The sequence below is a fragment of the Monodelphis domestica genome, chromosome 6 (genome assembly GCF_027887165.1).
Source record: "Monodelphis domestica isolate mMonDom1 chromosome 6, mMonDom1.pri, whole genome shotgun sequence".
NCBI classification, from domain to species: Eukaryota; Metazoa; Chordata; class Mammalia; order Didelphimorphia; family Didelphidae; genus Monodelphis; species Monodelphis domestica.
The window spans coordinates 289,356,115-289,372,444 of NC_077232.1; the positions used below are offsets into that span (position 1 = coordinate 289,356,115).

At 38.0% G+C, this 16,330-nt stretch overlaps 1 protein-coding gene across 1 annotated transcript; it reads right to left on the reverse strand.

Annotated features, from left to right (window-relative positions):
- Positions 1–767: 767 nt before the first annotated feature.
- EPGN (epithelial mitogen) lies at positions 768–13,917 on the reverse strand. Its single transcript, XM_007495673.3, has 5 exons — positions 13,745–13,917; positions 12,623–12,712; positions 8,509–8,629; positions 6,593–6,745; positions 768–5,323 (listed from the first exon to the last, which is right to left on the reverse strand). Exons 1-5 carry the CDS (start codon positions 13,779–13,781, stop codon positions 5,266–5,268), a joined length of 459 nt encoding a protein of 152 aa, XP_007495735.2. The 5' UTR covers positions 13,782–13,917; the 3' UTR covers positions 768–5,265.
- Between the last annotated feature and the right edge of the window lie 2,413 nt (positions 13,918–16,330).

Below are 16,330 nucleotides of genomic sequence, written 5' to 3' on the forward strand. Positions count from 1 at the left end.
GTACCTACCTCGCAGAGTTATTGTGAGAATCAAATGACTAATATTTGTAAAGTGCTTAGCATAATACCTGGCACATAGTAGGTGCTTTATAAATGTTAACTATTATTATTTATCATCAGTATATGTATATCAGTTTAGGTAACTTCTTCAAGGTCACTCCTCAAAAGAAAAAAATATATGTTTAATTATTAAACCCAATTTGCTAATCCTTGCACTATAGTTCCTCTAGATCAGTGATGGTGAACCTTTCAGAGACCAAGTGCCCAAACTCTAACCCTCATGCCACATGTGAGCCCCCTGCTTTATCAAAAAGTGGGGCAGGTAGGGAGAAGTGTTTCCATTGGGCTGCTGGGCAGAGGGGTGGGTGATGGGAGAAATGTTCTCAGGCACCATAGAGAGGGAGAAAGGAGCAGCCCCATCCAGCATGCTCCAGCACAGCTGCCATAGGTCCACCAACACTGATCTAGATCATCCTTAAATAGGAATTTTGGATGGATGTCCTTCTAAGGCCACTAGAATAGGTACTTTCAGAGTTCTATTCTCAGTCATAGCTTTAGAACTTGAAGAGACAATAATACTTTCTTGTGTAATCACAATTTTTATAAAGAAATTAACCAATGATCTTTTTCTTCCTCTAAAAATGCTGACCTGAGGATGACAGAGACTAGATTTGCTCCAAGCACCCTGTAAGCAACTAAGGGATAAGGAGGGAAATACCACTGAATGCTGGTCTAATTTAACATGTATAGTCCTGGCAAGGAATTAAAAGAACAGAAAGATGAAGGGAATTCAAAGAATCAATGGCCTCTCCATCAATTTCATTTTTAATCAATATGATCTCATAGAATTTCTTTCCCCTCCTTCCCAGAGTAAATCTAGATTTGTGGTGCTGTTGGTGGTTCAATCATGACAGATATGCAAATATAGATAATACCAATTGATGAATAAACAATGAACAAATAAACCGAATCGACACTCAGCATTTTTTCCTTTGTAAAGTGAATAAAAGAAAGATGATTAGGGAACAAACATAAACTTGAGAATCTTTGTCATGCTTCTTTGATTGAAATGGTCTTTGATGTTGTTGTTGTTAAAGGCTTGCTTCTGGACCTCTGTAAAAGTTGACATTTTAGCCAAAGTAGCCATTGCAGACATGGCTTCTCTCATTTTAGATGTTTGTTTCACCCAGGCAACCCTGGGGACATTTACATAATGTCAGATTCTTGAGACAAGGAGCTGCTTCTATCATCTAGCACATATGAAGTTCTGAATAAAGTGATTATAGATTGATTGATTGAGCAGTGGCAAGTTGGTCTATGTACAAGAATATTATTACTCTAATACAGCACATTGAAATAAAATATTCTTACCTGAAAACCAATTAACAGAACTTAATATGAATAAGGAATTAGAAGGAGTCTAGAATTTGATGCAATTTAAGTGGGTGGATCTGCATGGTGTAATCATTTCCTTTCAAAGTTTAATCCTGAGGATCCTTGAGACCTTTTCAGGGAGCCCATGGAGTTAAAACTTTTCATAATGATGCCAAGATGATTTAATTTATAATTTGAAAAAAAATCAAAGGATATAACCAAATAAATAAAAGTTCTTGGGGGGAGTGGGTAAGCGGACACCTTCAGTAATTTTTGAAAGTGTAAAGAGATTCAGAGACCAAAAAATTTAATAACTGTTGGTATAATGGAAAGAATATTTGAGGTAGAGTCAGTAGAACCTGTGTTCAAATCCTCTCTCTCTTTAACATTTGTGTGGCCATGGGCAAATCTTAACCTCTCTGAACCTCAGTTTACTCATTTGAAAATGGGCTTTATAATCCTTAAAGTAATATAATCCTTATAAAGCTTTATAATCCTTAAACTCTTGTGAGTTTGTTGTGAAGATTAAAAGAGAAAATGTATATAAAGTATTTTTTGTGATATTAACTGTAACTAAAAGATGCCCTGGAAAACTATTCCACAGTCTAAAGTAATTTAAATTTCAAGTAGCATTCATTAAGTGTGCCAGGTTTTATATTGGTTCTATTCTACTGCTTTCCCCAAAAAATATACATATACACACACCCCTAATTCTTTTTCTTAGTTTTAACCAATTTCAAATGAGTAATGTGCCATGCCAAGCAAATTCATTTCTTACTAGTGCTTACATTTTGCAGATATTTAGAAATTCTCCATCTCAGGATATCACTTCTTCACTTTTTGTTGTTCAGTTATGTCCAACTCTTCATGACCTCATAGACAATACTGTCCATCAGGTTTTCTTGGCAAAGATACTAAAATGATTTTCAATTTCCATTTCTAGTGGGTTAAGGCAAACAGATGTTAAGTGTCTTGCTCAGAGTCACACAACTAGGAAATGTCAAAGGCAGGTTTTGAATTCAAGTCTTATTGACCACAGAGCCAACTTTCTGTCTACTAAGCTGTCCAGTTCTTCACACTAGACTATTAATTCCTTTTCTCTTTCATCATAAGTCTGGCCCTGCATTTCCTTGATCATGCTTTGTTATTCTTCCTGGATTCCCTCCAGTTCATTTGGAGCTTTCAGAAATGGCTAGAAAGAGCACACTTAGCATTCTAGGTGTGGCCTCCTGGAGTCACTGGGGAGGGAAGGACTGACCTTCATCTCCCCACTCTTGGTATGATGCAAGTATTATATCCTGAATGAAAACACCAAAAGTGCCAAGGTACTATGAGTTGGCTTAACCCACAGAGTCTTCAAAAAAAAAAAAAGATCAACAAAGAAGTCAAGTATTTTCTATTCAAGGGAAAGCTGAAGTGTGAGAAAGTCTGATTCAAGTGTGAATAATGAGGAATTGCTTTGAAGTGAAAGCATAATTGCCAATCCTACCAGGGAAGGATAGTAAGTTGCAATAAGCTTTTGATTAATCTTATTTGTAGAATAGTTTTTAATAATTTAATAAATAAATATTTCCATTTTTGTCATATGAATTAGAGAAAATAAATTAGAGCAAAGTCTTTTTGCTTTCAAGAATATCATCTTTTTAAGCTACACACATGATTTCTGATTAGTGATCTAGCTCCCAAAGGTCAAAAATGGAGGTTCAACAGCTCAGCCTCGTACTTGAAACCCTCGTGAAACCTGGTACAATGTCCACATATAGCTGAATTCTCCTAAAATCTCTTCCATATGTTAAACCTAAATAACTCTCTTCCATCTTTCAAAAGTAATTAAGCTCTTAGATTTTTACTGTTACACACAGAAGCATGCATGCATGCACGCGCACACACACACACACACACACACACACACACACCACAAAATGATGCTCCAAAGAGGGAAATCATTGGTCTGGAAAGAGAATTGTGTAGAAATTTCTCTTTTCTCATTCATATGCACTGGATTTTTGAAACAATAGACTAGAAACTAGAAGAAATGCTACAAGTCATATAGTTCAGTTGATTGCTTAAATATAAATTCCCTAAACAACATTTGGGAAGTGGTCATTTAGCCTCTACTAGAAGCCCTCCTATAATCGTTACCAAAGTAGCACATTCTATTTCTAGCTAGTTAGACATTAGGCAAAGAAAAGAGAGCCCTGGACTTAAATTCATGGAGTTATGGTCTTCAATTCTTTCCTTTCAATCCTGGTTTCAGATATTTTCTTCCTAGATGACTTTGGACAAGTCACTTTTCTATCCCTTGTTTTTCTCATCTATTTGCTATTGTTGCGGTTCAGTCATTTCAATTGTGTCTGACTCTTTATGATCCCATTTGGGGTTTTGTTGGCAGAAACATTGGAGTAGTTTTGCCATTTCCTTTTCCAGCTCATTTTACAGATGAGAAAACTGAAGTTAAAAGGGTCAAGTGATTTGCTCTCCTAGCCATTATCTAAACCCTGATTTGAACTCTCATCTTCCTGACTCCAGGCCAGACATTCTATCTACTGTGTCACTTAGCTGCCCCATTCTTATTATTAGAGGTCCTCTAGTCCATATCACATAGTCTACAGAGAAAACCATGGCTCAAAAATATAAAATTATTTGCTTAATGTTACCCAGTTAGTTAATGGTTGGGTTGAAACCAAAGCCCTGTTCTCTTAACTCCCAAATAAATGCTTTTTTCACTATCCTTTCTCCAACCTTAACATCTTTCATGTTTCAATACAGTCAAAAAATGGTGAAGAAAATGCCATATGTCATAAATTGGTGAAAAAATTACTTTGCTCATTCTGGATCAACTCTTGACCAAAGTTCACTTTGGACAAATTTCTTATTGCTGCTTGATGGCCATTCTCTAGGTCAAACATGTGCTAGCAGGAAAAGACTATGAACCATGGGGACTGGGATGTTTGGGGCATAATATTTTATGATCCATTCAGGAGAAGAAAGCATCCCAAGACAGTGGTCACTGCCTCGACACTCTCTAGTTTCTACTGGATCCACCTCCCTTCATAAGCTCTGCAGAGATTGGCTAACTTGACCATCATGTGTCCTACAGGCCTTTTATGTCTAGAAAATATTTGCACCTTGAATTCATGCCTGGACCTCCACCGGAGCCTCCATAACACTGGTTTTGCATGAATAATAGTTATCACATTCATTTTGGATGTCATAGAAGTAGCTTATTTAACGGGAGTAGGTCCACACTGTGGACAGACAAGAAGCCAACAGGGTCCATTCCTACTTGCCCATCGATAACAGGCACCAGGAGCAAGTATAGTGATAGTTCTTTTCAAACTGTGACCTAGCACAGGGCTTTTTCCACATGAGAGAATTCTGTGAAAATGTTTCTCTTCTATCCATATGTCATGAAACTTTCTAATGACAAATTCTTAGAGATAGAAGGGATTTCAGAGATCATGTAGTCCAACCTATATTTTAAACATCCATCTCCTCTAGAGCAAAAAAGTTTCTTATTTTGAATTGAGATTGACTCTTGCGAATGACTGCAGTAATCTGCATTTGACATACCAGAGTGCAAACACTAAATGCTCCTGTATGGAGAACAAAACCAGTAAAAAAAAAAAAAGACCCAGGGTGGGCCAGTGTCTCTTGCATCCAAAACTCCCATAATAGACTTTGTTGGCATTGTCGAGTCTTGCCAAAATGACGTGTCCATTTTTTCATTCCATGGGAACTCAGAGTCTAGGTTAGGATGTCCAGAGTTTGATCTGTTCCTCTTCTTTTTGTTATTATTCAGCCAGACCATGATATTTTTCTGTATTCCCTTGGAAATTTCAGGTCTGTTCTTGTCCTCGTCTATTTTGACTGGTGGATTTTTGCTTACTTCTCACAGTGGCCTCCTCTCTCCAGAGCAGACTTTGTAAGGAGGTTTCAGTTTCATGTACCTAAAACAAAGCATTGAACTCAATATCAATTCAATAGTGTAAATAACTGTAGAATGATCTAAGACTGATATAGCAATATAACAGTCTTAAGGTATCCTGTTGGGTATGCATTACATGGAACAATGGAGATCTTTTACATAATTCTACAACTCATGCATACATGGCATAAATATCAAACTTTATCCTTCTTTTCCTGTTCCCTCCCTGACAACTAACATCCACATTCCAAAAGGTAAGGCAAAACCAGTTCTGTCCTCTCCTCTTCTACTTCTAAATGTTCTTATGTTGTCATAGGGACAGTACCTGTTGATTTCATAGATGGAAGGAACTCTCTGGATGAAGAAACTCCCTCTAGCCATGAATGTCTGTGCCTCCTTGACAACGTACAGTCTTAGGATGCTGGCTAAAGCATTGAAAACTTAAGTGACTTTCCCAGGCTTACAGAGCAATTATGTGTGAGAGGAAGGATTTGTACTCAAGCCTTCCTGGTTCCAAGCTCAGCACTCTACCTATTATACTAGTATTTTAAAATAAAAGAATAAAAGGAGTGTGTAGAATGCCAAATGGACAATGTGACTGTGTAATCTTAGTCAAGTCACTTAATTGCCTGGGGCCTCAGTTTCCTCATTCACAAAATGAGGTTTATATGGCCTCTGAAGTTCTTTCCTCCTATGATCCCATGGGCTGGGGTTAGAGGTCGGGAAGAGTTCTACCAATTGTCTCACCCCACTCATCAAAAATAGACCCCTAAACACTAAAGCAGGAACTTCGCCCAAGAGCTCCAGGGTACCAAGCAGGATTGAATACTCTAGAGTTTGTGTGGATGGGGATGGGAAAAGGGTGTTAGATGATCCTAAGTAGTAGTAAATAACTTAACACCATCCTGTTGACAACATCCAGCTCTGACTTTTTGGAAAGTTGTTTCCAGAATTTCAAAGCAGGTATCCCACTGGCCTTTGCTATAGGTCTGTTCATTCTTACTTTTCATGGGGCTGAGAGAGCATGGTCACGGAGGCTGGAATTTGGAGCTATAGACTGTCAATGAAGATTCAATTCAAGAAATATTCACTAAGCACAAACTTTGTACAAGGCACTAAGGTAAATGTTGGTACACATTTCCATCTTCTTATCTTAGGATTCATGGAGGGAGTAGGAGGTGGGAGAAATAAAAAGGTACCAGAACTGCTGCTGTCCTGAATGATCCTGCCAGATTTGTGATTGGTATTTCAGTGTAATGTTGTCCATGCCACATTCCTTCTTGGTCCATACCTCTTTTTGATATAGCAGTAGATAATAGCAAGGAAGAGACTTAACAGCAATCCGACACCAATTCCAACTGCAATATATTTTTCATAAGAGTCCACAGCATAGGAATTTAATGTTAAGTGCTCGCACCTTTCTCCAGTATAACCTGTAGTGCATCTAAAATATATATTTAAAAAAAGTTTGATGGTAGTCCAAAGAAATTCAAAGTTTCATTGAATAAATAAATGCTTGAAATGCAGAGAAAATTACTGTCAAAAGGGAGAAATAATGCAAATTAGGAAGGCAGGCGCTCTAGACAGGAAATAATAATCTGTCGACAGCATTGAGTTACTAGAGAAGGTCACTGTTATTTTTCTCAAGCTCATTTTCTCAAGGGCTCAAGTATGTTTCTTTTGATCAGAATGAAAACTCACTGTCTAAATGAAAATTTAGTATCTGGGTCTGTAATCTTGCTAGCACAGGATATTCTCAGTTGAGAAAAATGTTTTCATCAGAACAGATCTGCAAGATCTGAAGGGGGACATTTTATAGCTAAAAGAATCACAGATTTGGAGCTGGGAAAGACCTCTGGAGTCATTGAGCCCAACCTTCTTATTTGACAGATGAGAAAATTGAGGACCATAGAAGGGAGATGACTTGTCAAAAGCCACCCATGTAATAAGTGACAGGAGCAGCTAGGTGGCTGCAGTAGGTAGAGTGATGGGCCTGGAATCTGGCAGATTCATCTTCTTGAGTTCAAATTTGGCCTCCAACATTTACTAGCTATCACTAGTCACTTAGGCAAGTCACTTCTCCCTGTTTCTCTCAGTTTTCTCATCTGTAAAATGAGCTGGAGAAAGAAATGGCAAACCACTCCAGGATCTCTGCCAAGAAAATCCCAAAAACAGAGTCATGGAAGGTCAGACACTACTGAAACAACCGAGAAACAGCAACATCAAAGGATGGATGCTCTCTTCATGATGTCAGACTATTTCGGGGGCAGTCAAGTAGGGCTGTGGATAAAGAATGAGGCTTGAAGTAAAAAGAACTTGAGTTCAAATGTAACTATGGACACTTCCTAGCTGTGTGATCCTAAGCAAGTCACTTAACCCCTGATTGCCTAACAAAAGTATCCATTAGATCCAGTGGAAAAGTAAATGGCAAACCATTCCAGCATCCTAGCTAAGAGAAGTCCATTAATAGCTCTGGTCCACGGGATCATAAAGAGTCTGATATAGCCTAATAGCTGAACAGAAACAAGGATAGCCAGTTAGCTTTTTTAATTTCCACCCGCTGCTTGTTTTACTATATCAAAGGAAGTTTAGGTCATAATATTTTCATTTGCACATTAATAACTACTCCCTGATTATCTTAGGAGAGCTATCATTGATGGCGTAGTGCCTAGAGAGTTGGTTTTAGCAGCCTGGAGATATGGGTCCAGACCTACTTTGGATAGGCATTAGCTTTGTGACTACTGTTGTATTCCCCTCTCTTTTGTCCCTATACTCTCCAAAGCACAATGCCTGGCACACAGCAGGCATTTAATAAGTGTTTATTGAATTGTTGAATTCCTTCTTGGAGAATAATGTGAGCTCTCACTGATCATCGCCAGGCTACTTTCTAAGGCAGAAATTAGAGATGACTTGATGTTTACACAGGAAGAAATCACAGATCTGGGCTTCCTCCTGCCCATCCGTGTTTCACAGGAGTAGTTGGGGGGAAAAGCAGATTAGTAAAATGCTTAGCCATTGGGGAAAGTACTGCAGAAATTCAATATGAATCAAATTCTTGATTTCTACAAGAAAAGGCACTACAACTTCCCTAAAGACAGTGTTTCATTGGGCTGGTTTAAGTAGATTTGTTTGCAGGCTGACATAAAAGGCCAGACGCTGTTGGGGGTGAGGGGCAGTTGGGTTGAGGGTTGTATTTATTGCCTTTACCTGCAGGTGGCTTTCTTGAGCTCATGGTGAAACACACAGATCCCATTGATGCAGTAGCTATGATGATCTGCAAGGCAAGTGTGAGAGAACTTCAGGGCTATGGGGCCCTCAGTATATTCAGCTGAGAGAAGGAAACATGAGAAATAAATTAAGATCAGTTCTAGCCAAGAAAGCTGTTTTTATATGATCTTGTGGTGGTGCTCAAAGGGGAGACCTAACTCTGTCCAGCCAAATCTTTTTTTTTTCCTTTTTTTAACCCTTCCCTTCTGTCTTAGAGTTGAAAATAAATAGCAGTTCCAAGGCAGAAAAGCAGTAATTGGGATTGAGTTGCTCAAGGTCTGTCTGGGGTCAATTTGAACCCAAGATCTCCCATCTCCAGTCCTAGCTTCCTATCCACTGAGCAACTAGGTGTTGCCCCTTCCAAACAAATCTTGAAATAATTAAAGGTAAGAGGTGGACTGGGGTTTTTTCCCCCCAAGTTCATCGAGTTCAGAATGAGGAACATTTGCAGTGTGTGGGCACTAATTCACCAAAAGATGGCAGCACTGATACTCTCCTCCTAGCACTGTACTGATGACCACTTTCCTAACATTTTCTATAGTGAAGGAATGAGAATCATCGTGACTCTGATTCTTTTTCATTTCCATATAACAAAATCCACCACTCAATATGATGTGAGATGGTAAGCTGAATCCTCTGTCTTGCTGAGAAAAGGGCAAAGTGTTCTGCATCTGCTTTGGGGATTCCTCTAGACGTCCCAGGTGGGGGATGAAAATGCCTTCTTTTTCCTTCCTTTTTTTTTCTTTAATAACCTTCCCCCGCACACATAGACACCCTCCAACTGTGACAAAAGTAAGTGCACAAATGTCTTCCCCTTTGGCATTGGAACCATTATTATGAGCTAAAGAAACTAAAATTGTTGATTTGGCGTGACTCTGAAAGGAAGGCAACTCTAACTTCTACACAGAATAAATGAGCATATTGCAGGATGTCATATGCCGAGACTAATAATAATGGAATAGCATTTTTCTTTTGTGCCTGTAAGACTTTTCAGTTTGTATTCCCTGGGGAGGAAAAGAATCAGAGAAAGAACTATTTAATTTCCTTTCGCACTATCTTCCAATTCCTGAATGTGAGGGTGAGAGGCTTTTTTCTGCTTCTGCATATCTAGCATAACACTCCCAAGAGCAGCATTTTACTCACATCATTCAAGGTAAAGCAGAGAGATATGAGAGGAGTAATAACCATTGAGTTGGTGAGCCTACCCAGAAGAATTGCTGTAGGAAAGAGTGACTCTAGAGTCTAAAAATAAGAGTTCAAATCCCTCGCTATCACTCACAACCTGTGTGACTCTTTGGCACATCACTAAATTTCTCTGAGCCTCAGTTTCCCTCATAGGAAAAGTGAGGGAGTTGGACTAGCTGTCCTCTCACATTCCTTTTAGCTCTAACTCTAATCTTATTTTGTGGACCACCATAAACCACTGAGTTATTAGTAGATCTCTGCCTCGGCCCATGCCCCTTTGAGGGCACAACTCTCATTTGAGGAGGGGAATCTGAGAGTTTTCTCTAAGAAACTCCAGGATTTAAAGGCCCTGCAAGTCCTAAACACTTACTCAATGAATATAACCTAAGGGTTTATTCTATGGGAATAGGTGATATTATCTTATAAACAAAGTCTTTTTTGGCAAACCAATAACTAAACTGTCATGGCATATAATTATAAAAGATCAACTCTTGCTATGTGACCCTGAGCAAGTCAATTAATCCCAGTTGCCTAGCCCCTACCACTCCTTTACCTTGATATTAATATTCACGATGGAAGGCAAGGTTTTTATTTTTTTAATGTACAACTCTTGGTTATTAGATTTTTTTTAAATGTTAGACCAAATTTTGTTTTGTTTTATTTTCCCTTGAAGTGTTTGACATTTTAAATGTGTTAGCAAAGTCCCAATTATGGTCTCCTAGAATGGGTGTTGGGATTAGAAAAATTGGGTCTCTAAAACACAGGTTGTGTGATGGCTTATAGCTGTCAATACCCTGAAAAAGATGATGACAGGGGTGTGCACTGAAAATTACTTTTAAAATACTCATCATTAACTTTATTCAATGAGGGATTATCTGTGCTTCTAATCTAATCTTTTGATTTGATGCTGAAATTTGAGGAAATGAGAACGTTCCTTATAGGTGTGTAAATAGGATTGTCTACCCCAGCATTATGTTTCCCAGAATTCCTTTACTTTTCCCAGAATTCTTTGAATTATGTTCCCTACTTTGCATAATAAATTTCTGTGAACTCCACCCTCTCTCTCTCTCTCTCTCTTCCCGCTTTTGGCAGTCTGGGCAACTCTCTCTTTGCTAAGGCTATCATTTTCCCAGACACAGTACTGAAAAGAACATTAGGTTTAGAGTTCTAATCCTAATTCACATTCTTGGTAATTGTGTATAGAAGGGCTAGTCACTTAATCACTGAACTGACTAGATGATTCTCCAGTGCCTTTCCTTTCCATAATTTTGTAGTGACACAGAACAATTAGGATCAGTAGCTCAAAAATATACCTTGTTCTTGTCTAGGTGATTTGAAAATGGAAAATATAAAATTAAAGAAAGTGAGGCAATCACTCCTCTGGAACAATGGCTCTCAAAATGTGGGCAAAGGGACCCCAATACTATTTCAGGGGGTCTGTAATGTCAAAGTTATTTTTAAAATATTAATAAGAAATTTTCATTTTGAAAACAGTAAATATTGATCAATATAATCCATACAAAGCTCTTTGGGGGTTCTCAATATTTTTCAGAGTCCAATAAATGTGAAGGCTGCTAATCTAGAGCATATACTAGAATGATACAACGTCTCCCCTTTGTTGAAGAGCAAGAAAACGTTACTGCCTCAAAGCTAGGCAAAATGTTGCCAATTTTTTCTTCACAAATAGATACAAAGCACCAGTCTTAAAGAATAATCTTAGAACTGCTATTAAAAAAAGACATAGGATTGACTATAATAAACTTGAAATGAAGCATATTGCTAGCAATTTGAGAATTTGAGGTGAAAACCAGCATCTGTTTGAACAGAAAGGTTTTCCTGGAAAAAGACAAAATGATAATATCTACAAATATGTATTTCCTACAAAAATTAGTTATTGAATGTTGTTGCCCTGTTTGGATGTGGTGGGGGGCACCAAAGATTAAAAATAAGCTTTTATGGTCTAAAACTATTAGTGGCATTTCATAGGCACATATATTGGGTCATATATTGATTTATATTCATGTTTAGCACACTTATAACACATACATGTACATATATGAACTCATATATTTGTTATGTGTTTTTCTGAGTATGTGTATATGTGTCCAGACATGAAGACATAATCTGGTAGGGAGAGGGAGCTCCCAGGAAAGACGCTCCTACAAATCAGGCTGCTAATTTTTCTGCTTCAATATTCTGAAACTGAATCTTTGGAACGACCCTCCTCTTCTCCCCCGCTGCCAAGGGATGAGGTCAGGATATGGTGTTTCCTCTCTGCTTGATAACATCACTAACCTTCAAAGCAGCATGGGGAATGTGGCTTGCGTGAGAACCATAAAAACTTGTGCTCAGGTCTTGGCAGGTAACAAGCGTTCCAAGTTCACCTCCAAGAGTTCAAACAGGTTTGAAAAAATGCTGATGCTCAGAAGCTGCCAGTAGTTATTGCAATCATAATTAAAAGAAACGCGGGAGGCTGGGTCCTCAGGGAGCTCAGCAGACGCTAAGGGAACTTTCTGAGCACGAGGAGAAAGTGCGCACAGATCCCTTGGCTGGAGTGAATTTCATCCCATCCCCAGGACTGAGAAGGAGCAAATGGTTAAATCTCCGAGGGGAGCCTTGGAGAGATCCAGATCTTAAGGGCACTCCCGGCTCGGGTTCTCAGTAGGCAGCTGGGCAGCCTTTTACCTCCAGGTCAGTGATTTCAACTAAAATGCGTTTCTTACGCTGGCTTGGCGAGCAAATCAGAACACTCCCACTAGACAGTAAGCTGCCTCCTGAGAGCAGTCACCCCCGGTGGACTCGGGTGTCACCAGAATCCAGCTTTTAACAGTAAACTAGCATCGAGATATAAATATATGGAAGAAAATACCTTCTGTTTTGTTAACTGTCCAGTTACTTGGCTGGCTTGTAATTGGTGTGGATACAGTGACAGCTGCCTCTTTACTCAGTGATACCATGGCTGTATTGGGAAGGGGGAAAAGAAAACAATGAGGCAGCATGTTCATTTCACAGAGCAACTTGTTTCTTGGCGATGAAGCACATTCTTGTTCTGAGAGCTTTGGGGCTACCAGGAATTCATTGCAACTGAAACAAAGAACCAACAAACGGAAATAGCTATGCATTTCCCTTTTTTCACTATTATTTTAAAAAATGTTAAACTCATTCTAGTGACTTTTTTATTATGACTAAGGGAAATAGAAAAACCAATGTTAAATATTAAGAATAAAGAGAGAAAATGGGGGACTCTGCAGGGAAAGTGGAAATACTGCTTCATTTGGAGCTGTGTTCAAATCCTGATTGTTGCATTTTTATATTGCTTGTGTCTTTAAGGAAATCATTAAACCTCTTGTTTCTTCAGTTTCCTCATATTTAAAATGACAGTATTAGAATTAATGACCTTTCTTGTTGTCAATCTATGATCATTTGTAGGTAAGTCCATATATGTATCTATTAAACACACATAATACAAATATGCAATATGTCTAGTATACTTTTTCCATACACACATGTGCAAAAACATACAAATATGTATATGATACATATGTTAGTGTTATTTGCAAGCATCTGTAGGTTTATAAAGATGTATGGACACATAAAAATATCTATATAACTATATAAGTAGATAGCTCTAGAGAGGCATCCATAGCTAGTCATATAGAAGAATACATATATTATACACACACGGAGAGAAAGAGACAAAGAAAACAATTCAACTACCTGATTATTGCCATATTGAAATGAATCAAAAGCATTATATGTACTGCAATTGTTTAAAAATAGAATCAATATAGGTTTCCAGAGAAAGGGAGTCAAAACAGCAGAAAACAACATTTATCCAATTAAAACAGAGTGGCAGTTGATTCCTAGAGTCCCTGCCCTAACCTGTCACAAGCAAAAGTTATTGGAAGCTAATTTCTTTTCAACAAAGAGGAACTTAACCTGGTGCCCCTGTCAGACAAATGCAATGACTAAAGGAAAAATAAATGCCTACCATTGAGCAGAATGTACCATGGGATTCCAAGTGCCATCTCTTGCTGTTGATTAGTAATCTCTTTCCCTTTTCTCTCCCGACTGACAGGTTGCTCTGTTTATTGGGCTCCCTCTGTCTTTCTTGTTTATATATTTCATGAAACGTCACCTGGCAATTCTTACCAATCAAAAAAATGTATGTCTGGCAACAGCATAAAGCCTTCAGGCACTCACACATTATTGAGGAAACCAAGCATTATCTAGCTGTGGGATCAAGTTTTCTTTTGAAACATTAGTTTCCTGTTGCCTGTGGGCATAATTGTAAATGTAAAACACTTTTTTAAAAATTCCCCATTTTCAGGTCAAACTGAGCATCATTTGAACAAAATGATGTTCACTTGGAAAAAGACAAAATGGTGCGGTGGCCTGAAAACATGGCTTTCCTACAAAGATAAGCTAGTAAAGGTCATCGTCAACTTCAGAAACTCTGGAAATAGAACTAGACCATTAACTATTTAAATGAAAAAACAAAAACACTAAATTACATTGGTACTCATCAACAACTAGGATCCCCATAGTTCTGGCTGAATTAAATTGTCAAATCAAAAATTGTCTGTGTTGGGATAGAATAAATCAAAATTACTTATTTTAATGACATTATAACTAATTTATTTTGATGAGGGAATAGTTTAAATTTTCTAATCTTCTAGTACAAATATATTTCTGTACCAGCTAACTACTTTACCACATAAAAGTTTCAGAAATATAATTATATCTGCCTTTATGCTATAACTTTTTCTCTTTTATAATTATGATTAATAATAACATTTTTTGACATATAAAACTCCTTTCTCATTAGACAATTACTTTTTTTGAAGAATTGAACAGGATACTAGATTTAGAAGACATTTAGAAGTGACTAAGTATGCATCACAAATATTAGCAATGAGAGAAGCAATGAATAATTTTTAAAAAGATCCCGTTAAGACATAATTAATAGTAACTATCAGAAACTGATTTAGCTGCTATAGGAGTTCTGAACTTGAGTCTGTGACCTTAAAAATTGATAATTGTGTTTCAATATTAGTTTGCCTTATATTGCCTTATAAAATATCCTTATTTTATGAATTTTAAAAAACATTATTCTCAGAAGCTGTCCATAGATTTCCCAGACTTTTTATTTGTTTATAGAACTCTTCAAATTAACTAGAGCATTCAGAAAGTCTTATCATTAGTGTGAATCTGGCCAGAATAACTAGACATCATTTTTAGCAACCAGATCTGCTATGAACTCTTACTGTTTTTAGAACATTCCATTAATTTCCTTTTAATTTGATCTAATGCAACAAATATTAATTTGTTAATAAGTGCTTATGTTTGAATGAACTGCAGAAAACCCATCCTAAACCCAAAAAATAGATCAGTAGTTGCACAACTAAGATAATGAAATGGTTTTATTTACCTTCTAAGGATACAGTTGCTAAACACAAGGCTGTGATAGAAACTTATAGTTCTGGTTGTGGTGAGAGCCTGTCATCTCCCATTTCCACTACTCTGGGTGGTGGCTTTTGTTCCCTGTGTAGGGTAGGGTTATTGCCAGGTCTGAAGAGGAGGGGAGAGCCTTTATTCCACCCCACCCCACCATGCTGGGTGCTTTTATATGAGCATGATGACTGCTGCCAAGTGCTGTCACCAGTGAAAAGTTTTCCATTATTCTTGAAACAAAGAAACCTCTGTGCTCTGTATGTGGCTATATATAAGGACCAGTGGTGGAGTAGTATCCATTGGTTCCCAGGTGTCTTGAGCAGCTTACTGTTCCACATGTCTGTTCAAACCCATGTAATATATATAGGATTGACCACAGTCTATCTCATTCCACATTTATATTATAGTCTACTGAAATACAGTGTATAAAGAAACACAAGTTCAAATTCAATCTCAGACACTTAGCTGGGTGACCCTGGGCAAGTCATTTAACCTCTATCTTCCTTAGTTTCCTCAACTCTAACTGGGGTAATAATAATATCTGTCTCTTAAGGTTGTTTCAATGAGATCAAATGAGATAATATTTGGAAAACACTTAGCACAGTACCTGGCACATAGTAGATGCTTAATTAGTGCTTATCTTCCTATCTTTCTATCTCTTTCCTCTCCCTCCTTTTCTTCCTTCCTTCCTTCCTTCCTTCCTTCCTTCCTTCCTTCCTTCCTTCCTTCCTTCCTTCCTTCCTTCCTTCCTTCCTTCCTTCCTTCCTTCCTTCCTTCCTTCCTTCCTTCCTTCCTTCCTTCCTTCCTTCCTCCCTCCCTCCCTCCCTCCCTCCCTTCCTTCCTCCCTCCCTCCCTCCCTCCCTCCCTCCCTCCCTTCCTTCCTTCCTTCCTTCCTTCCTTCCTTCCTTCCTTCCTTCCTTCCTTCCTTCCTTCCTTCCTTCCTTCCTTCCTTCCTTCCACTTTCATGACAGAGACAACATTCTAAACAATATCTTAGTAAGCATGCTACAGAGCTTATTACAAAAATGACTACACACTGCTACCTGCTATAATTAAATCCTGGACCAAAACCTAAGATCTTCCACTCTTCATTCTGGATGTTGGAAAAGATATTCCCAGGCTC

Coding starts and splice junctions, on each gene's coding strand:
- EPGN (XM_007495673.3), bottom strand. CDS start 13,781: ATGGCACTTGGAATCCCATGGTACATTCTGCTCAATG. Junction 8,630..12,622: donor GACAGTTAACAAAACAGAAG/GTATTTTCTTCC, acceptor TCCTTCTCTCAG/CTGAATATACTGAGGGCCCC. Junction 5,324..6,592: donor TACTGCTATATCAAAAAGAG/GTATGGACCAAG, acceptor GCTTTGTTTTAG/GTACATGAAACTGAAACCTC.